This window comes from Centroberyx gerrardi, chromosome 23, assembly GCF_048128805.1.
Source record: "Centroberyx gerrardi isolate f3 chromosome 23, fCenGer3.hap1.cur.20231027, whole genome shotgun sequence".
NCBI classification, from domain to species: Eukaryota; Metazoa; Chordata; class Actinopteri; order Beryciformes; family Berycidae; genus Centroberyx; species Centroberyx gerrardi.
The window spans coordinates 1,664,883-1,687,533 of NC_136019.1; the positions used below are offsets into that span (position 1 = coordinate 1,664,883).

The following is a 22,651-nucleotide window of genomic DNA, read 5'->3' on the forward strand; positions in this document are numbered from 1 at the left end:
ACTGGAACTTCAAATTTTCAGACCTGGAAATTAGCAAATTCATTTCCCAGATTTTTCCAGGTGATAACTGATGAAGTGACTCACGTTATCTGTGTGCGTGTGTGTGTGTGTGTGTGTGTGAGACAGAAACAAAGCGAACACAGTAAACCAGTCAGTTCTCTAACTCACCGACGGCCCACAGCAGCAGGTAAACCTTCATCATCATTGTTACTCTTCTTCTTCTTCTTCTTCTTCTCTGAACCTGCGATCTCCTCTGAGGTTTCCGTGGGAAAAACTCCAAACCAAACCTCCTCCAGCTGAACGTCAAACTGAAGACATTTATTTTTAGATCAGTTTTACTTCCTGCTTCTCTGACACTCATTTTTTCCTTTCCTTTTCTTTCTTAGCTATCGTTCTCCCTGCGGTTCCGTTAGGCCCCGCCTCCTGTCAATCAAAACCCCGGCAGGAGACGAGCAGAAACTCCTCCTGGTCCCATCACACTTCATTCAAACCCACAGAACTTTATTTTAAATTCTAGTCCAGATCCCAACGTTTCCAAAGACACCAAACATGAACTACGCTGAACTACAGGGAAATGTGTAGAAAATGAAGCTCAACACATCAACATTTTCTCAATTTTATGCAATGGAGCAGATACAGAATATGATGTGACGTTGTCGTACAATACGGAACAAAAATTCTAACTTTGAAGCTACTTAAGGGGGAAATTAAGGGGAAAGTCGGGGTGCGAGAGGTTAAAAATACAATCGATTATAACATGAAACATGTTGCATTTTATAAGCAAAGATCTTAAGTTGGCAAATAATAATTCACAGTAAATTATACAATGATGCCAGCGATTACTGTGTAGGAGTGAAAGTCACATTCTCAAAACAGTGCCCGTCTCATTTATATCGGTACCGATCAGCAGGATCGATGATGGTATCGGTATCAATAAAATCCCGCCGATCCCCTACAGCTTTACAGCAGCGGTTCTGCAACGTTTTGCCTCCTGATCCCTTTAAAAAAAAAAAAAAAAACAAAGCGCAGCCTCTTCTCCTCCGACCTGAAAACGATTTTCCCTTTTCAGTTTCATTTGATTCATTCAGATCAGATCAGAAGGTGCACACTGGTCAGTAATTCAGAAAAAAAAAAGAAAAAATAAGATAAAGATCACACAAAATAGACATAATAAAATTGTAGTAGTAGTATTATATTAGGTATATATATATATTTTCCCTGTCCCATACATCATCTTGCGACCCCCCCGGTGGGTCCCGACCCCCAGATTGAGAACCGCTGCAAAATGATCTGAACTGACACACAGAGACTCAAAGAAACCAGAAGACATCTTCATACTGGAATGAGACGAATAAACAACATTAATGATTATTTTCTCAGTCTTGGTCTCTTTTACCCACAAAACAAACCTCACCGCTTTACAATAAATGTTCTGCTGATGGTTCTCCTGTGTGGCAGAACAACAAGCAGTATGAATTTTTAATTTGGCCGTATTCATCTGCATGTAAAAACATCATCTAGTCTACAACGGCTTGTGTGATTTGCTGCAGTGGCGATGGCAAACTGGAACAAAAAGGATATAAAGCGTAAAAAGTCGGTTTTGCTGAAGCAGCGGACACAGAAGGCACATTTTGATATAAAAAGTGATTCGTTTTCAATTAATCAAGCGATTTCATGGCAATTCTATTTAATAAAACAGTGCAACTTTGCTTCAGGAACCTGATTATTGAGACTTGAACAGTCAAACATACGATGCGTTCACGTCATATTGGATTTATCGGAAATATGAGCTGCCGACTGGGAAAAAGCGTTAACGTCTGCCTCCTAGTGGTGAGTTCAAGTCGGAGAAAATGGGATTTCTCGATAAAAGACGATAAAAATCTAAATTCTCGGTTATTTTCACTGTAATACAATCAAGTCTGCTTCCGAAAAGTGAGGAATGATCAAATGGTCAAATCCATAAATGAAACTGATTTTGGATGATTTTGGATTTGGACGCTTCCTTCATCCCTGTTCTTCCGCTTCTTTCCTTCCTTCCTTTCTTCCTCCTCTCCTACGACAGGGAACCGACAAATCGGACGACGTCCCGTAAAGACGGCGGCCATGTTGGAAAGGTTAGCGGTCCTTCTTCTCCAGCAGGTCGTCCAGGATCCGCTCGCACATGTACAGGCAGCGAGGAACGTGGAAGAAACCTGAAGGAAGGAAGAGAAAGCTAATCCATCTTCAAAGTGTGTGACAGTTGATTTTTGAATTTTAAATTTTGCGGTTGTGTTTTTGAGGTTTTTTTTGTTTCGTTTTGTTTCCGACCTTTGAACGGACCGCCTTTAAAATCCAGAGCCACTTTCCCTTCTTGTGTCAAATAGCCGAACCACTCGCCGCTCTCTGCATCAGAAAACTGCACAGAATCAGAAACACACAATTAGTCGCCCAAGTCAACTTCGCTCCCAAGTCTGTCTCAAGTCTTGAGGCTCAAGTCCCAAGTCTAAATGTAGATTACCAAGTCATGTCCAAGTCATTAATGTCAAGTCTCAAGTCTAAATGTAGAACAGCAAGTCAAGTCAGAACAAATCAAGAGTCCAGTATCAATTTAATATCTTAAAGAAAACTAAATATCTAGGACTTTTCAATGCAATATGGTTTTAATAGGATAAAAACTTGGTAAGAGCATCATGAGTTTGATTTCTATAATCAGTTTCAACTTCAATAAATTCAATCATTCCATACAAATTCAGAAAACAGAATTTAAATTCAGTCGTCCGCTGGAACAAATCTCATCACTTTCAATCTGAGTCATTTACACAAACACAAGATCTCAAGTCAAGACTTTAGAAACCTTTTCAAGTCATCAAAGTACAAGTCAGAGTCAAGTCCCAAGTCACCAGAACCCAAGTCAAGTCAAGTCTCAAGTCTTCTCTTCATGCAGCAAGTCAACAATGAAAGAAAAAATGACTTTTTTTACCTTGTTAGCTAATTTTCCATCCATTTTCTTGTATTTTTATATCCAGTAACCCCTTAAAATAACCTTACATTTACATGAATTCACCCCTTGATTCATGCAAAATCCCCTTAAAATTAATGAAAGGAGTTATTAATGGAGAAGACCCCATCAAAACATCCTTAAACTCCCCTTAATTTTTGACTCCTTACTTTCTAATTTAATGTAAAATTCAGGGAGACAGGAACTTTCCATTAATAACTCATTAATAACCCGTAAACCTGCACAAAAGACATGAAAAATCCCTTAATTTCTAGAGTGAACCAACCCATGAATAAATCCCTTATAAACCCATGATACCAACCTTACTTTTTTAAAGCCATGTTATTTTGAATGGATAATTAATGTTTATGTAAAGAGACATTAAGGGATAAAGTTAAGGGTTTTCTCACATGGCTGAAGCTGTACTGGTAAACCTGAGTGAATCTGTCCAGCAGCTGCGGCTCCTTCAGCCGGCTGTAGGCCATCAGGAAGGCAACCAGAGCCTCGCAGTGCGGCCACCACAGCTTCATACTCCACTCCAGCTGCTCACACACACACACACACACACACACACACACACACACACACACACACACACACAATAACAGCAAGTACAAACACCAGCATCAGTATCATAGCTTTGATTAAAAAAAACAAAAAAAACCCACACTTTTTACTTTACTGAAGGAGATTTTTACACCAGTACTTTTACTTCTACTTAAGTAAAATATTAGCAAAGTAACAATACTTCTACTGGAGCAGGACATTCTAGTACTTTTTTCCACCACTGGTAAAATGATTTTAAGTACTTTTTCCACCACTAGTATTTTAGTACTTTTTCCACCTCTAGTAAAGGATTTTAAGTACTTTTTCCACCACTAGTATTTTAGTACTTTTTCCACCTCTAGTAAAGGATTTTAAGTACTTTTTCCACCACTAGTAAAGGATTTTAGTACTTTTTCCACCACTAGTAAAGGATTTTTAGTACTTTTTCCACTACAGGTAAAATATTTTAGTACTTTTCCACCACTGGTAAAAGGATTTTAAGTACTTTTTCCACCACTAGTATTTTAGTACTTTTTCCACCACTAGTAAAGGATTTTAAGTACTTTTTCCACCACTAGTATTTTTGTACTTTTTCCACCACTCGTATTTTAGTACTTTTTCCACCACTAGTAAAGGATTTTAAGTACTTTTTCCACCACTAGTAAAGGATTTTAAGTACTTTTTCCACCACTGGTAAAGGATTTTAAGTACTTTTTCCACCACTCGTATTTTAGTACTTTTTCCACCACTGGTAAAAGGATTTTAAGTACTTTTTCCACCACTGGTAAAGCGTAATAATCATACAAGTGAATATGGTTTTAGATTCTATTTTTGATACTTCTTTTGAAACAGGGTGAAATAACAATATCTCTTCTTCTCTCGTCTTCTTCTTCTGTCAAAACGCAGCAGACAGCCTGACGTACCTGAGTGGGACAGAAACCGTCCACATCCAGGAAGTAGAACAGTCCTCCGTGCTGCCGGTCCCAGCCCCGCTGGAAGGGGAGCTCCATGAATTTGTCGACGGCGGTGCGCTGCAGCTGCTGGTCGCCGCGCGCCGCAGCGTGCTGCAGCAGGAACCAGCCGGCCTCCAGCGCATGGCCTGCAGACGACATGGAGGAAGGAGAGGAATGATCAGAGGTGAGACCGAGTCAATGTTGCTCGAGTCCCAAGTCAGTCTCAAGTCAAGTCTCAAGTCTAAATGCAGAACAGCAAGTCAAGTCAGAACAAATCAAGAGTCCAGTATCAATTTAATATCTTAAAGAAAACTAAATATCTAGGACTTTTCAATGCAATATGGTTTTAATAGGATAAAAACTTGGTAAGAGCATCATGAGTTTGATTTCTATAATCAGTTTCAACTTCAATAAATTCAATCATTCCATACAAATTCAGAAAACAGAATTTAAATTCAGTCGTCTGCTGGAACAAATCTCATCACTTTCAATCTAAGTCATTTACACAAACACAAGATCTCAAGTCAAGACTTTAGAAACCTTTTCAAGGTCAGAGTCAAGTCCCAAGTCACCAGAACCCAAGTCAAGTCAAGTCTCAAGTCTTCTCTTCATGCAGCAAGTCAAGTCTCGATTGAATCTGTCAATTGGGAGAAGCAAAATCGAACAACTAAATATGATCAAATTATTAGATATTACAATAAACATTGTCTTGGTCTAAAACAAGTTTTGATGGGATCTCCTCCATTAATAACTCCCTTAATTAATTGTAAGGGGATTTTGCATTAATTAAGGGGTAAATTAATGTAAATTAATGAAAATCTAAGGTTATTTTAAGGGATTACTGGTCCGTAGAGTGTAGGAAGGCCTTTATGGATGTCTGTGCATCACATCATACCGCTGTATCAGCTTACATTACATACAAATTTGTTTTTATTTATTAATTTACTTTTTAAGATTATTTGGACGGACTCACCTGGGTTCTGCAGGCGGCCCTGGCAGCCCGGCAGCTCCGCCCCGTCCAGCGAGACGCTCTCTAACACTGCCGTGCCTCCTCTCTGCAGCAGGAGACACACAAGTCAGTCTCTAGTCCTGAGGCACAAGTCCCAAGTCAAGTCCCAAGTCCACATGGAGAATACAAAGTCAAGCGAGTTTTCAGTTGGCTCTTGAAAGAAGATACAGAGTTAGATGAACATTTCTCTTCAGGTAAATTGTTCCAAACTGTAGGTGTCCTTACTGTAAAGTCTCCATCACCTTTAGTCTTTAATCTAGTCTTTAATCTAGAGTTTAATCCGCTGATTTAAGACTTCTGCACATGAAGAGTTAACAGCTGTGAAATGTACAGCGGAGGAATGCGGTCTCTGGTTGTAGCTGTGGCAGAGAGCCGGGCGGCAGCGTCAGGCGGAGCAGCGCTCGTGTTTCGGTACCTGAAGGTGCTGCAGGATCTGCCGGACGCACCAGGCTCCCAGCTCCTCGTACCTCTGCTCCGCCTCCTGGCCCCGCCCCTCGCTCAGCTGCTGCACCAGACACAGGAGCATCATGGGAACGGCCATGCCGTTGGCGGGAGCGTCTCCGGGCATCGGGGGCCGGCCGAGGCCCGACGGGTCGACCCGAACCCAGACGACCAGCTGCTCCATCATCTGCTCCGCCTCCGCCTGCGGGACAGAGCGGAGCTGAGGTCAGAGGTCAGATTCTGCTCATCTCCTGCTTTCCTTCCTGTTTCCATCACTGCAGACGCATTTCAGCTTTTATCATGTTAGCAGATATTTGGCATTTTTCTTTCCTCTTAGTTGTTTTTACGAGTTCCTCTCAGTAGAGAAGAGAGCAGCAGTTTAAATCTAGCTTTAATTTCTGTTTCATGTTACAGACTGTAGCTGGCTTGACTGGGCTGATTGACAGGAGGCGGGGCCTAACAGAACCGCAGACAAACAGTAGCTATCGGTTTATTTTGGAGAGGAAAACACGGAAGACCCCTAGAGATCCGGAAGTGTTATCTTTCCTCCTCTTGTTTACACGCAGAAACCAGATTCCTGAACAAAACATCTTTTAAAATGGAAAAGTTTACAGCCTGATATTACAGTTTTGAAGCAACTTTGCAAAATGTGAAGGTAAAAAAGTTTTAGTAAGTGCTGCTGTCGACAATTTTGGGGAACACAGTAAGTTTGCAAAAACATAGAACTACTTTGACTGCGGCTGCACAGCTTCAACATCTGGTGTGGTTTATGTATTATCAGCGTAAAAGTAGCAGAAATCCAACACATGCAACATAAAACAACATAACTCTAACCTGCAGGTTTGATCTGCCTGTGTAGGAACCAGAGGGAGACAACAGGCAAGAGCTAGAGGAGATATCTGTTCCTGAGATCCAATTCAGTTTCTCATGCAGCTCTAAAATACTGCAGGATGCACATTACGAAGTCGTTTGTTACTCCTAGATCACTCCTAATATTCATGGAAGGCTATTCCCCCCAAAGTTAAAGCGACTGAATGAAACTGGTGTGGAAAGGGATTAGAGCCACATGTGAAAAATGTTTGAGTTCTGAGATGAATATCAGAATTTTGAGAACAAAGTCAGGATTCCGAGAATACAGAACTCAGAATTCTGACTTTTTAAAACTCTGAATTCTGACTTTTTTTAAAACTCAGATTTTTTAGTTTTTTAAAAGTCATAATTGACTTTTTAAAACTCTGAATTCTGACTTTTTTTAAAACTCAGATTTTTTAGTTTTTTAAGTCATAATTTACTTTTTAAAACTCTGAATTCTGACTTTTTTTAAAACTCAGATTTTTTAGTTTTTTAAAAGTCATAATTGACTTTTTAAAACTCTGAATTCTGACTTTTTTTAAAACTCAGATTTTTTAGTTTTTTAAAAGTCATAATTGACTTTTTAAAACTCTGAATTCTGACTTTTTTGAAGCTCATAATTCTGACTTTTTAACCTTCAGAATTCTGACTCAAACTCTGAGATTCTGAGATTAATCTGAGAACTCAAATAGATTTGTCCCAAACTGTCAGTTGTGATCTTGTTATCGTTCACTCCATGTTTATTTGTACCTGCATGTCGGTGTCTCCAGTGACCCGGCTCAGTTCGTCCAGGGCCAGGATGTAGAAACACTCGCTGAAGATCGTCCTCTGAACCTTCACCGCCTTCCCGTCCCTCGTCAGACAGAAGGCGCACTTCCATGAGCCGCCGCCGCCGCCATCGCTGCTGGGAACACGAGCGAACTTCCTGAGGAACGCTCCTCCTGAAATACAACCACCACAGGAAAACATTAACTCATCAATACATGTATCAATACAAGCCAGGTGCAGCTATTTTGCTGTGTTGCCTTTGGTATTACATTTTCGCCAGTTATGCGAGAGTGCAGAAGTTTTTGTTTTTTTTGTTTTTTTTGGGAATCATGCTGTGTTTTTCACCACCGACTGAACTCTGACTACAGAGTAAAGGCTCTAGAAAGAAGCCCTCGCTCTTTGATTCTGAGGGACTGACAGCAAAACCTGACGCTTACCGCTGATGTTTTACTTCCTGAAACATTTTCTCATATCAAACTCTTGGCCGGTTATCCACCAAGAAGAAAAACACAACTAACTACTGAATGGAGCCAGAGATGAAAACTACATCACCAATAACTGTGTTTTTTTAAGTGTTTTAAAGGGGACAAATTGCCTATATGTTATGACTTTTAGCATAAAACAGATGATTTAGACCAGCGGGTGTTAAAGTGTTTTGAGGTGGATTTTTCCGTTAACAGATGTTGCGTATGTTACTGCGCCTTAATGAGGAATAATTCTGGGAAAACGGGGCAAACGTTGATCATGACTAACATTAATCACCTGAGTCAACAAGGGAAAAACAGACAGCGGTGAACCATCTGCCGCAAGGACCAAGAGACTTAAGCCTCAACCTGAAAATTTGTTCCAGTTCAACAAGTTCAACAGGATCCACCCACACACACACACACACACATACACACACACACACACACCAGCTTTTGCAGCTTGGAGGATCTCGGGCCTGTGGAAGCGCTCCATGGTTCGGTAGAGGCGACAGTACATCCAGACCTGAAGGAAACACAAGCCTGGATGTAAAACCACGTCCGATGACAGAAACTCAACTCTGGGCTGCTTGCTTTTACACTTTATATCTATATTTATATTTTATACTCATGCAAATTGTTAGACTTTTTACCTACTACACATAACCTGCACTTTATATACTGTACTAGGGTATTTATTATATTGTGTTTACACTGTCATCATGTTTAATTGCACTAAATGTAGTTTAATGTAGTCTAAATGTAGGTTACATTCAGACTACATTTACACTACATTTAGTTTGAACGTAGTTTAAATATAGTCTAACTGTTGTCTAAATGTAGTCTACTGTAAATGTAGTCTAGTCTAAATGTAGTCTAAATGTAATCTAGTCTAAATATAGTCTAAATGTAGTCTAAATGTAGTCTACTGTAAATGTAGTCTAGTCTAAATGTAGTCTAAATGTAATCTAGTCTAAATATAGTCTAAATGTAGTCTAAATGTAGTCTACTGTAAATGTAGTCTAGTCTAAATGTAGTCTAAATGTAGTCTAGTCTAAATGTAGTCTAAATGTAGTCTAGTCTAAATGTAGTCTAAATGTAGTGTAAATGTAGTCTAGTCTAAATGTAGTGTAAATGTAGTCTAGTCTAAATGTAGTCTAGTCTAAATGTAGTGTAAATGTAGTCTAGTTTAAATATTGTGTAGTGTAGTGTAGTCTTGTATTGTCCTGTTGCATTGTGGTCCTGAAGGAACGTCATTTCCTGCCTCTACACACTGTACTGTAGCTGGTTGAATGACTCTAAATCTGCTCGACGTGTCTGACCCGACCGGCTCCAGGTCTGATCTGACCCGACCGGCTCCAGATCTGATCCGACCCGACCGGCTCCAGGTCTGATCTGACCCGACCGGCTCCAGGTCTGGCCCGACCCGACCGGCTCCAGGTCTGATCTGACCCGACCGGCTCCAGATCTGATCCGACCGGCTCCAGATCTGATCCGACCCGACCGGCTCCAGGTCTGGCCCGACCCGACCGGCTCCAGGTCTGGCCCGACCCGACCGGCTCCAGGTCTGATCTGACCCGACCGGCTCCAGATCTGATCCGACCGGCTCCAGATCTGATCCGACCGGCTCCAGATCTGATCCGACCGGCTCCAGATCTGACCCGACCAGCTCCAGATCTGCACCTGGCTGGACGGACTCACCTGTCGTCCCTGCAGCCAGACGTACTTCAGCTCATCGTACACCTTCCCCTCCCTCCCGATGCAGGTGAAGAAGCCTCTGGAAGGGGAAACACAGACAGTTAAAGTCACCCTACACACACACACACACACACACACTGCATTGGCCCTGAAAGTGTCATGGCCGCTCGGCTCCGTACCCGTGTTGTGTGTCATGAGAGTGTTTCAGCCAGAAGTCCACGACCCGGTCCAGCTCCGTCCGGATCCGGTCCCTGTACTCCTCCAGCTTCTCCACAGACATCGCTCCTCTCAAAGAATAACACGGAAATCAATGTGAGTTCTATTTGCACAAAAGCCGGTTATTTTTTTATTTTATTTTACTTATTCCCTTACAAAAAAAAAAAAAAATCACATTTGATTTGATTTGATCATTTTAAAACAAGTTACATAGATAGAATATAATGTGATGCACCTGGTTAAAAAAAAAAACAATCGAGGATAAAACACAAGAACTTATTTCCATGTGAAAAACCACACGTGAATTCACTGCACATGTGCTTTTTGGACACATGTTGATTTTTCACATGTGAGCATGCAGAATTTCCCCATTATATTTTTACCTGTGAATTAACTCTTTGCATGTCAAATTCAGTTTTTACATGTGAAATACTGTCATATGTAATGGCAGGTGAAAATGTGAAAAAAAAAAAAAAGTTCACATGTGAAAAATAAACAAAAGCACTTTGAACCTGTGAATTAAAATGTTCACATCTTAAGTAAAAACTACATTTGCATTGAAAAGTCCTAGATATTTAGTTTTCTTTAAGATATTAGATTGATACTGGACTCTTCAGTTGTTCTGACCTGACTTGGTAATCTACATTTAGACTTGGGACTTGACTTGAGACTTGTGCCTCAAGACTTGTGACTCGAGCAGAGTTGACTTGGTCACACCTCTGTTTTTGTACAATATCATATTTCGGATGTGGACCAAATTTGCGGTTGACTGGTGAAAAACTGAAAAGACCTCAGGGGAAAAAATGCAAATTAGCAAAAAATTCCATCATGGCGGACTTCAGTAGTGCAACTGACAAAACGGTGTGGGAGTTTGGTCTGCTGGAGGATTACAGTTTAGACCTTTAATGTTAGCGCCCCCATGAGGCCAACTGGGGTCAAATCAATCACTATCCATCACATGCCTCGATCACATGAAACTCAATAAATGATTATATGCATCGTTCAAGTCTCAATTCTCAGTTTTCGCAATTTGAGAGAAGGCAGAAGAAGAAGAGGAAGCAGAAAAAGAAGAAGAAATATAAAAGGAATAAACCAGCACAAAAACAACATAATAAGTTGCTTGGTGTGTTAAATGCAGACTGCTTAATACTGATGGTGATAAATGTGTTAATTATGTTTTCAGAGGTTTGTATCTGAGCACTGCACGCCTGCATCTCCGTTTTATCTCTCATACAGACCCGTTTTACACCAAGCAGTGGGCTAAATGCATTATTACATATTTAAACGGCTGCAAATGTCAAAACATAAGCAGAGGAGTTTATAGACTAAGCCAAGAGGTAGACGCTGCTAAACTTTCACTGTTAAACCCTGCAGCTTCATTATAGGCGACAATAAACCGTTTCGACGTCTTTTAAAGGGCTAATCAACAGAAAAGGGCTCAATGGGACATTTATCCATGTGCAGTCTGGTTTTTCCAGTTTTCCGAGCAGGTTTCTAATGCCTCGCCTCTGTGTTACAGTCTGCAGCTCGACGGGACCTGAAGGAAAAACCTCCTACTTGTAAATCCAGCTGTAACGTCCAGGATCTGCTCCAGTGCCTCCCTGAGTTTCCTCTGAACTGCGGTGTTTAGTCAGGCTCTTATCATGTGACCAGTCCGCTGCTCGGGGCGGTGTCTGACAGGCGAGGGGCGGGGCTAAACCCGGAAACACGGAAGGATACGTTGGTTAGACCCCCACCGACATTTAGCCTGAGCCACGCCCTCTTCTGGGGGGGGCTTTCACCATTACGCTTTTAACAGAAAACGAGTCTCTAGTCAGTCTCAAGGCTTGAGGCTCAGGTCTCAAGTCTAAATGTAGACCACCAAGGCAAGTCAAGTCCAAGTCATTAATGTCAAGTCTCAAGTCTAAATGTAGAACAGCAAGTCAAGTCAGAACAAATCAAGAGTCCAGTATCAATTTAATATCTTAAAGAAAACTAAATATCGAGGACTTTTCAATGCAATATGGTTTTAATAGGATAAAAACTTGGTAAGAGCATCATGAGTTTGATTTCTATAATCAGTTTCAACTTCAATAAATTCAATCATTCCATACAAATTCAGAAAACAGAATTTAAATTCAGTCGTCCGCTGGAACAAATCTCATCACTTTCAATCTAAGTCATTTACACAAACACAAGATCTCAAGTCAAGACTTTAGAAACCTTTTCAAGTCATCAAAGTACAAGTCAGAGTCAAGACCCAAGTCACCAGAACCCAAGTCAAGTCAAGTCTCAAGTCTTCTCTTCATGCATCAAGTCAAGTCTCGATTGAATCTGTCAATTGGGAGAAGCAAAATCGAAAAACTAAATATGATCAAATTATTAGATATTACAATAAACATTGTCTTGGTCTAAAACAAGTTTTGATGGGATCTCCTCCATTAATAACTCCCTTAATTAATTTTAAGGGGATTTTGCATGAATTAAGGGGTGAATTAATGTATTGTCAAGTCAAGTCTCAAGCAATTAAAACTGTGACTCGAGTCCAAGTCATGTGACTCCAGTCCCCACCTCTGGCTTTTAATGATGAAAAGTTTCGGTATTGATATCTTAGTTTTGGTATTACTTGGTATCAGATACAATGGATCTCCATATGTAAGGATAAAACAACAGAAGAAAGAAATAAGGAAAGAAAGAAATTAAGAAAGACAGAAAACTAACAACCTAAAAGTCAGTTTAACGGCCCTCAGAAAATATATTTTTTCATGTGGTTTACACTGAAGCACAGGATGCAGTCCGTTTGGATTGATTTGTCAAAATTAATTTAATAATTCTGTGTCATTTTGGCAATAATTTATTCCAAAAAAGCAGAGATGAGAAACAGTCATGGCTCACCGCCGGGCCCCCAGGAGAGGGCAGCACAGACACACAGCTGAACACACCAGAGCCATACAGAACAGCGTCCTCCATAACATCGCCATGGCAACAGTGATGAAACACCTGACTTCATATTTCACAGCAAACCAAACATTGTAATGTCGAACCACAAACCAGACATCCAGCAGCTATAGTCGTGTCCCGCCTTGTGATGATTTATGTGATGAAAAGTGTTGTAGTTTTTATTTGAAATCCATAAAATCATTTCCTACATTTGACTGCAGCTCTTTCCTTGTTGGTGATTCAGAAAGTTCATCACTAAACCCCCGAGTTCCCAAGTAGAGTTTACCGTCTGAAAGCTGAGCGAACAGTATTTTTATTTACTGTATTAAAGCTGAAGTGAACAGGATTTTATTGTAAGAAACTCGTATCTACCGTCTTTCCCATGGGACCTGAATGCAGCACGATGTGGCTGTTACTGAATTCTTTCTCTCTCTATGGCTCTGAATCAGGAGTGTGACACCAAACTTCACAGTTTTTGTTGGTAAAACAGGAGAAACTCATGAAAAAATGTCAACAAAATTCACATTCTTACATTAATGACAGTGAAATGCACGTTAATACAAGTCAACACGACATAAATCAACATGATATTTGCACAAGAACAGAAGATATTACAGCATCTTGGTACATCGCACTATAATCTCGTCATTCGAAGTAAGGCTTGTTCACAACTTTGACGTGTGTGTGTATGTGTGTGTGTGTGTGTGTGTGTGTGTGTGTAGACACAACAGGAAGATGACATTAACCATATAACACAGTTGGTCAGAATAAGCCCCGCCCCCTTCCATTTCAGGAGCTAATTTAATTAACGTCTTTTATTTTAATTCGGCTTTTTTTCATTTTCAGCATTAAAATGTCATAACGTCTGGATCCAGCTGGTTCCACACAGTGTTGGTGTAAAAATCTACCAGAAAGACAGAAAATCTGAAACTGTAGCAATAATGTAAATAAAAAAATTAAAAAAAAATAGAAATAAAAGGTGTTCAGAGGGTTTGAAATGACCACCAGCCAGCTTGTCAGGTGACCAAATTGGTGAAAATGGTAAAATAGTGAAAGTAGTTGGCAAGTTATTTAATTAGCAGTTAACTAGTAACTTTTTTCAAGTAATTTGAATTAATTTTAATTTTGGCCCAATTACCAGATTTATGCCGTTCACAATCAAGTGCTGTCGTGAGGAAGCACTTCGACTCGGCTTTAATAAAACGTCTCCACGCTGAATCAAAAAAGATAAAACCACTTCCTGGATCCACAGGGGGGCGGAGCCTCTAGTCTCTAGTCTCGATACACAACAACACCGTAACAGGACGGAAAATTAAATATGAGATGAAAATCTGAAGAGTTCGTATACCGAATGATTTCTATCCAATTTGAAAAAAAAAATCTTATCTGAAGTTGATGATTCAATCTGTTTAAAATCTGTTGAAAGTGTGAAAGTGCCTCATTTATTCGACCAAGGACGGAAATTCCCCACCGTCGTTTGGACTAACTCACTCCTCAGTTGCAAAAAATAAGGTGAAAAATACAGAAAATTTTGAGAAACGCAATAGGGAATGATTTGTAAAAAGGATCAAATCTAGCAGGTTACAGAACAAGTCTTCAAAAGTTTCTTTCCCAAATGAAAAATAAAATCTCCACCGTTTGGAAAGAAAAGACACCTACTGTTACAAAATGGCTGCTGGTATGAACGTAAAGCACGTCTTGGGTTTCTATTAAAGTTACGAGTCATCTTAAGACCTCTGCTTACAAAATGTTTTCTCCCATGTTTTTGAATACTGACTGATGAAACTCAGGTATCAAGACTTTTCCAAAATGGCCGTACAGACGATATTCTGTGTTCCTGTCGCATCAGAAGAAGCAGAAGAACCGGACGGCGTCTCGTTGGTAAAACTTTGTTCGCATCGTTTTAAATCTTTGGAACGCCCACAACCACAATCATTTTTATTTATGAATTTGTAATCAATGTAAATGAACTAGATATTACTCACTTTTCGTAAGTAGAGTTGATTGTATTACTGCAAATATAACTGATAATTTAGATTTTTATTATCTTGGACTGTCGATCGGTGGATTCACTTCCTGTTTACCGCCTGACGCACTTCTGCACCTTATGATGTAAAGTGGGAGAAATCGGAGCCTAACATATCCTACAGTACTTGTAATTACCACTTCCAGATTGATGTGAAAGTTTTTTTTTCACAGTCAGCAGCTCATATTTATGCTGAATACGACATGATGTGAATGCGGTATTATTCACACAGCGGCCATTTTTAACTTTAGTCACACTTGGGGTGTGAAACTCTGAGAGAGCAAGTCCAGCCAGCTTTATTTTACTGTTGTTTACCGAGAGTAACGGCAAGAACTGGACAAACATCATTTCACACATTCCCCACTGAAAAACATGTTAGTAATGAATGGATCTCAAGAATCCAGAGGGACATCGGTTCACATTGTAATATAATAGATTTGGCTCATAGAGCTAGCTACTGGAATCTATTAGTTAGCAGCTAGCTAGCTAGTAAGCTAGCTAGCTTCCCTGCTAAAAGCAGTTGTTGTTGTTCCTCATACTTCAAGCTAATTTGATAACTGTTAGGTTTATCAAGTCCTCACTTATATTGAAGGAAAGCTAATTTTTTTTTTTTCCAGGTAACGTGTCCCACCTCAAGTGTGTGTGTGTGTGTGTGTGTGTTCAAAATGGCTGCCGTGAGAATAAGGAATAAAGCCTATATGGCATTTTGGAAACTCTTAACGTTAAAAAAAATAATAATTCAGAGTTGAGAAAAGAGTTTAGAAAATGATTTGCACCGATGCCCACGAATACGTAGAAAAGAGAAGAAGAGATTTATCTTGATCAAAATAATCTCCTTCAAATAATTTGCATCCACATATAAATATCGTCCATATTCACAGAGGAAGAATATTTTCAGCGTATTCAAGTACTGCCAGGAACATCCATACTGTATATACAAGTCTATGCATAAAAAGGATATTTTAATATAATATCCACATTAAAGTACTCACACATTGTATTACTCATTAGGGAGTAATATAACGGGTGTGTGTGCATGTATTGTGCTTCTAGTTAGGAAAGTAGAGTCTTCTTCTCATCAGAGCGGTCTGCAGTGCCTTGCCCCCCCCCTACTCCTCGTGGTCCGGGGCGATGCTGTGCTCCTGGGCGATGGCGGCCAGCTCTTTGAGGAACTCGGCGTAGAGGATGATGGCGAAGACGCGGCTCCTGGCCTGCGGCGGGACGGGCGGGCAGGGCGGCAGGACGCCCGGAGGGGGCGGAGGGGGCGGAGCCAGAGAACCGTTAGGAAGAGAACCGTCCGCCATGATGTCACCGTCATGAGACTGGAGACACTCTGAGAGACGCAAAGACAAGAGTAGATGAGAAAATGCGATTATTATTACTAATACTACTACTACTGTTACTATTACTACTGTGTGTGTGTGTGTGTGTGTTTTAACCTCTGATCTTGCTGTCTTGGTCTTTAGCCAATAGGAACCTCCAGGCCTGAGTGACGAAGGCAGGATAGTCCGGTCTGGCCAAGACGTAGCGCTCGATCTGAGCACGCACCGAGACCAGCACCTACACACACACACACACACACACACACACACACACACACACACACACACACACGCAGGAATACAAGTATACGCTACATTATCTTTTACGCCACAAACAATGGAATACAAAATCAAATCAGACACATATGAAGTATATGAAAAGTGTGTGTGTGTGTGTGTGTTACCTGGTACAGCGTGCGTCCGGTGGGCTGGCAGTGTGTGTGTGTGTTGAGCAGGAAGGCTCGGAGCAGAGGTTGGGGGTACGAGGCCAGCTGGGCCAGGATGCCCGTCACCAGCAGGTTCACGGCGATGGAGTTCTCCAGAAGGTTCTCCAGACGGGACAACAGGACGCTGATGAACGGACCTGGGGCATCATGGGAAACTACAGGTTAGCGTGCGTGTGTGTGTGTGTGAGAGAGAGAGAGAGAGAGAGAGAGAGAGAGAGACAGAGAGAGAGAATATTAGCAATTACGCAATAAAAAGCGATTTGTCCAATAAATAGCAGTATCGTGTAACATTTGTTTTTGATTTGAATGCAGCTGATTTTTTGGCAAAATTTTGTGAAATGAGCACAAACGCGAACTCTGAAGGTTAACGTTCCTCCACCAGTAAAGGATTCTGGTCCAACAGCAGGAACTGGACTGGACGTTTCCACCCGCTGGTCTCATGAAAGGTTCGCTAACGCTTCGGTTTAGCAGCTAAACGGTTAGCTTCAGGTTAGCTTCAGGTTAGCTTCAGGTTAGCGTTAAGTCTGTGTAGATTCATCTCAATCCTCCAGGTAGTAAGACCAGACGTCCAAAAAAGATACAAACAAAATCCACTGGACTTAAAAAGAAGAGTTTCACCACTTCTTTTTTTAACGTTAACAAATGTCAATGCTAACAAATTTATTAGCGTTAAGGCTATGCAACTAACTACTTTAGTTAAGGTTAGCTTCAGGTTTTGCTCATGGTTCAGTAAATGAAAACATGTTATGAGTTGGGAATTGAACCCGGGTCGTCGCCCATCTGCCCCCCTCCCCCCCCCGACCTCCTGACCCCCCACCCCCGCCCTTACTGTCCACCGTCAAACTACTTCCTGTTTCTAGTCCTGTCTCCTCCAGCTGATCCTTTCCTGCTGGGGAAACACATTTCTCTCTCTTTTCCTGCACGGAGCACAAAATTTGCTTTGTAAGACATCATGGTCATTTCACAAAATTTGGGGAAACCGAGCTCGAGAAATGCGTTGCATCACTGAAAATGAGCTGCACCACATAAAAGTAGTAAATCATGTAGAAAATCATCCAAAATGGCCTATCACTACCTCTGGATTTCACTGGAGGACTAAGATTCAACTTGGTTAAGGTTCGGGAAAGGCTTTGGTCGGTTAAATAAGAAAAACTTGAACAAAATTTTTTTATTTGACATTGAAGTCAAACTCCTCCGCCCATCCACCACCCGACCACAACACCTTTACTTTCCACTGAGCTGCTTCAATGTGACACTACTTAATGTTTATAGTCGTGTCGCCTTCAGGTAATCGTTTTGTGCTGGGAAAATGGAATTTTCACACTTTACGTGCCACAACACATAATTTGGTGTTAACAAGTTCATTTCACATAACACACCTACTTCACATTTTATTGTTTATGACGTTTTGAAACTTTGCTTCAAATACAGACCTGTAAACGGAACGTCGTGCCTCCTGCTGCCGTTCCTCCTGCCGCTCCTCCTCTCCTCTCCTTCCTCCTCCTCCTCCTCTTCCTCCTCTCCCTCCTCCTCCTCCTCCTCGTCCCGCGATGAGTTAAACAAATCCACCTCAAGCCCCTCGTCTTCCTGTCTCTTCCTCAGCGCTCGGACGCGCTTCCTGAACGCGGCGATGTCGTCGGCGATGTCGTCGTCGCACTCCGGCTCCGCCCCCAGAGACAGCATGAGCTGCCGGTACTGGGACAGGAAGTCGTCGGCGTTTGTCGCCTCGGTAACGGGCGGGAAGTCGTCGCCGGTCACAGAAACAGACTCAAATTCAGAGTGGCCGTTGGGTACGCCGTTCGTCGATTGCGTGGGATGGTGTGTGTTGTGGTGTGGTGTGTGTGCGTGATGGTTGTTAGTTGTTAAGACATTCAGGTTGCAGTTTAGTTTACTCTTCCTCTCCTCCTCCTCCTCCTCCTCCTCCTCCTCCTCCTCATTATAATCATCTTCGTCGATGATGTGGTTCTTTGCGTTGAAACCGTTCGTGAGCGATTGACTTCTCTTCTGCTTTCCTCGTACTTCTCCTCTCCTGTTGTCCTCATCTTCTCCTTCCTCCTTCCTTTTCCTCGTCTCCTTCCCTCCGTCCTCGCTCCTCCTCCTCGCCTCCTTCCCTCCATCCTCGCTCCTCCTCCTCGCCTCCTTCCCACAATCCTCGCTCCACCTCCTGCCTTCCTTCCCTCCGTCCTCGCTCCTTCTCCTCGACGACATAATACTATTAACGGTCTCCATCACCGTCGTACCGGTTGTCGTCGTCGTTGTCATCGCCGCCGCCGCCGCCGCTGCCCGCTGTCCGTTCGAGACGTTACCGCTGCACCGGCGACTCATCCGGTCCAACATGGCCGCCTTGGCGTCTTTTTGGGCGACGAGATCGTAGACCAGAACGTCGTCCTGAAAGTCGGATTCCTCCACGTACGAGCCGCGCACCAACATGGTGGCGTTGCGTCGCATTTCCTGGATGTGTCGAGGAGGCAGGAGGGGAGGGGCAGGAGGAGCTCCGCCCCCGGACACGCCCCCGTTCGTTAGCGCGGTCGTTGTCGCCGTTGACAACGACATCGCGAGGTCGTCGTCCAGGAACATGTCGTCCCACTCCAGCTCCAGGGCCGAGCCGACTCTTCCTACTTGGTTGCCCGTGGAGACGGTATCCAAGGAGGAGGGGGTGGGGGAGCGGGCGGAGGGGGGAGGGGTGGCGGCGGCGGAGCAGACGGACTCGCCCTCGACCCGCCGCTCGCTCTCCTCCTCCTCCTCCGCCTCTTCCTCGACTTCTCCCTCGTCTCCCGGCGTTTCGGATCGGCGTTCCCCGGGCGGAGGGTCGATCCCGTCGTACGGAGCCGACCAGAACCGACAGGCCCTGCAGGAAAACACAACCGATCAGAACTATTGATCAGACATATTGAATAATCTGTGATTGGATTATTCCACTGATGAAGTTCAACCCAATTGAACTTTTTCTGGACGGACGGATTCGTCAGCGTCTGTTCAGCCAATCAGATCGTTCCTACGTTTGTTTTGGCATAATCAGCTTTCAGATCTGATGACATCGATCTTTCTGGAATGAAAATGTTCAAATTTAAAGGTAGAGATTTTTGGATTGAAGCTATATCAGTACATGATGCACCCGTCAGAAAGATCAGCCGAACCCGAGACAAATCTGAAGCGAAGCGTCCCGACTGACCTGAGGGAGGTGGAGATCGCCTGCCGGGCGTCCCACAGGTAGTGGAGGTAGTTCACATCCATCAGAAACTCCGAACCACGACAGAAACCAACGCTGTCTGATACTGACAGATCTGAGAGAGAGAGAGCGAATTTGAATGAGTATATACTATGTGTAAAAGAGTATTTGAGTTTGAGTGTGTGTGTGTGTGTGTGTGTGTGTGTGTGTGTGTGAAAGTATGTGTATGAGAGAGGGAGCAAAAGAGACAGTGAGAAACAGAGATTGAGAAAGTGTGTATGTGACTATGAGTGTGTGTGTGTGTGTGTGTGTGTGTGTGTGTGTGTGGGTCCCACTGACCTGCTCCCCCGGGCCAGTGGATGTGCTCGGTGTGTGTGTGTGTGTGTGTGTGTGGGAGGTGCAGCGGGCACCAGGACGGGGTGAGCAGCAGGAAGGAGGAGGCGCAGTCCGTCCGGCTCAGAGAGGAGAGCTGCCTGCTGCTGAGGGAGCTGCAGGGGAGCAGATACCTGAGGAGAGACAGTCCCATCATGCATTAGGGGCAGTGACATATAGGCGGCCATCTTGGAGGTCCTCAGCTCTGTGAACAGCTGACTGTGTTTCTGTCTCAACAGAACTGAACAGACGGTTAATTTCTGTCTGTTTCTGACTGAACTGATCATTTCATCACTGATCCATCTGATTGATTTAGTGTTTAGATAATGTCAGCTTGTTAGCTAGCTAACCATAGCATCTGGTCAGCTAACATCACTGTCTTGTTGTTAACACATCTGATTAGCACACTAGCTAACGTAGCTAGCGGCAGCTAGCGTTAGCGTGTTCACATTAACATCAGTGTGTTTGCCGGCTAGTTAGCTAGCTAACAGTTTGTTCAGGTTAACTGAGCTGACTCTTCTCAAGCTACAACTCAGAGTGTTTTGGAGTAGAGACTAGAGCTAAAGACAAGACAGTTTACTGTGTCACAGTAACCAAATCCACCTTATCACACTATTCACTTTTACTGAGAACGTTACTGAATGGATCTACAGCCACACCACAACAAGCTGACTCAGCTGCTCTCTGTTTCTAGCTGCTTGCTACAGATTTACACTTTATTAACTGACAGATGATTCAGATATAAAGTAGGAGATTTGTATTTGCAAATTCTTTGACGGGTTTATCTTATCCCAGCTTCTTTGCAAAATCGATGGGGTTTGCCACGAACAACTAGTACCAGAGTTTGAAAAGGTAAAGTACCTGTAAAGTACCTGAATTGTCTGGGTAAACCAAATACTACTACTAAATACAAATACTACTTGACCAAAGTCCTCTGACCTCTGACCCCCTCAGACTGACCTGAACACCAGCTGCAGCATGACGTCTTCACAGAACAGACCAATCAGAGTCCTGAACAGAGCCAGAGACACCGTGCCCAGCTAGAGGGGTACACAGAAGGTTGAAGGTCACTCCATTTGTAAGAAAAAGGAGTAAAAAAAGTGTGTGCATGTGTGTGTGTGTGTGTGTGTGTGTGTGTGTCACCTGGAAAGGCGTGTTGACCCTGCTGACGAGTGTGTCCAGGATGTGCACGTTGTCGTGCGTGTGCAGCAGGATGAAGGACAGGAAGGTCTGCAGGAGGGCCGGCTCAGAGATGGAGCGCAGGAACAGGTCCAGGTAGGCTGTGGTGGTCATCACCTCCTCTACTGTGAGCTGCACACACACACACACACACACACACACACACACCAAACTTTTTATATAGAAACAGACCATACTTCCCAGTGTTCTGCAGCATTTCTTTGTAATCTGTAGAAATGCGGCTGCTTCCTCTGCTTAAACCCTTGGACACTATACATCACTCTGCCCTGTTTTATTACTGCTGATCCTTATGGAACGCATCATCGTGTTTTATATAAAAAACGCATGCTGGCCCTCCCTCTCTGTGAGGCGGGACGAGCACTGGCACATATTTATTAATAAAGCCCAGATTTGGGAGATTACCTCCTTATATTTCAAATCTCTTAATCTGGAGCACTGGGCCCTACGAGACTCGTTCCTCCCTCATGCTTCAGGTTCCTGGAGTCAATAGGAGTTATTCCCAAATTACTTTACTAGTTTCCGGTTCAGTTTCGCTTTACTGAAAGCTCGTTGTTGTAGCAGCTGCGGGGGATATGCCGTTGTTTTATTCACCGTGTCTTCGCTGCCAAAGATGAGCATTTCCCATGTACATCGTATATACAGGTTGACCTCCAAGACTCCAAAACTGGATGAAGGGTTTGAGCTGTACGCTTCTTCATACATCTGCGACTATGAGGATAGCTGTCTACTATAGGGTGACCACATTTTCAAACCCCCAAACCGGGACCCTTAAGTGTACCGCACGTTCATGCACGCGCACATGTATGCGCTTATGCACGCACCATAGGTGTTTTCATCAGGATGGGGGACAATTATTTCAGCGCTTAGCACACCTAGTGACTGCACCTTTCAACACCATGGACAACGCCTCAGCAAACGAAAAATGATGTTTTGTCTCCAAAAATCCACCAAAACATAGTTTATTTGAAAACCGTATAATAACACTAGTAAACACAAAACACAAGGATTGCACTGGTGTAACATAACATTTTTATTGATTGTCAGATAACTTTCAAAACTGCCAGTTTCAGATCACTGTCACCGGCGTTTGCCCCGCTGAAGCAGGTCGCAACGGTGCTACTACTAGCTTGTAGCCACCGCTTATGTTTGGCCGTCTTAATATGATCTTTTATGTCGGCATTTCCACCGTGCGCGACCGAAAGTGTACTCTGGCAGTGTGTGCAGAACGCAGCATTTTCGTTGCCGGCTACTTCACGAAGAAAAGAGTAACTTA

The 22,651-nt window shown here is 42.8% G+C and overlaps 2 protein-coding genes across 3 annotated transcripts in view; both read right to left on the minus strand.

Annotated features, from left to right (window-relative positions):
• Positions 1–616: 616 nt before the first annotated feature.
• On the minus strand, positions 617–11,543 carry renbp (renin binding protein). Of its 2 annotated transcripts, none has more exons than XM_071902152.2 (11): positions 11,482–11,543; positions 9,888–9,993; positions 9,712–9,787; positions 8,461–8,536; positions 7,529–7,719; positions 5,901–6,128; positions 5,450–5,531; positions 4,447–4,622; positions 3,388–3,519; positions 2,308–2,395; positions 617–2,192 (listed from the first exon to the last, which is right to left on the minus strand). In XM_071902152.2, exons 2-11 carry the CDS (start codon positions 9,986–9,988, stop codon positions 2,116–2,118), a joined length of 1,227 nt encoding a protein of 408 aa, XP_071758253.1. In that variant the 5' UTR covers positions 9,989–9,993; positions 11,482–11,543; the 3' UTR covers positions 617–2,115. The 2 variants fall into 2 exon arrangements, with proteins under 2 accessions (XP_071758253.1, XP_071758254.1); XM_071902153.2 differs by having other exon boundaries at positions 9,888–9,990; positions 11,482–11,527.
• A 4,399-nt stretch (positions 11,544–15,942) lies between these two features.
• LOC139913978 (FHF complex subunit HOOK-interacting protein 1A-like) overlaps positions 15,943–22,651 on the minus strand; it is an 18,396-nt gene continuing 11,687 nt past the window's right edge. The window contains exons 5-13 of the mRNA XM_078281786.1: positions 21,322–21,489; positions 21,139–21,218; positions 20,146–20,312; positions 19,810–19,921; positions 18,747–19,485; positions 18,071–18,713; positions 16,596–16,774; positions 16,309–16,429; positions 15,943–16,202 (exon numbers count right to left, since the gene is read on the minus strand). Coding sequence (XP_078137912.1) covers positions 15,979–16,202; positions 16,309–16,429; positions 16,596–16,774; positions 18,071–18,713; positions 18,747–19,485; positions 19,810–19,921; positions 20,146–20,312; positions 21,139–21,218; positions 21,322–21,489 — 2,433 coding nt within the window. The 3' untranslated portion in view covers positions 15,943–15,978. The remainder of the gene's footprint in view (positions 16,203–16,308; positions 16,430–16,595; positions 16,775–18,070; positions 18,714–18,746; positions 19,486–19,809; positions 19,922–20,145; positions 20,313–21,138; positions 21,219–21,321; positions 21,490–22,651) is intronic.

Excerpts from the sequence above, each read along its gene's own strand:
- renbp (XM_071902152.2), bottom strand. The coding sequence starts at position 9,988 with ATGTCTGTGGAGAAGCTGGAGGAGTACAGGGACCGGATCCGGACGGAG. Across the intron at positions 7,720-8,460 it reads CCTCCAAGCTGCAAAAGCTG|GAGGAGCGTTCCTCAGGAAG; the intron begins GTGTGTGTGTGT and ends GTTGTATTTCAG. Across the intron at positions 2,396-3,387 it reads ACCAGTACAGCTTCAGCCAT|TTTTCTGATGCAGAGAGCGG; the intron begins GTGAGAAAACCC and ends GATTCTGTGCAG.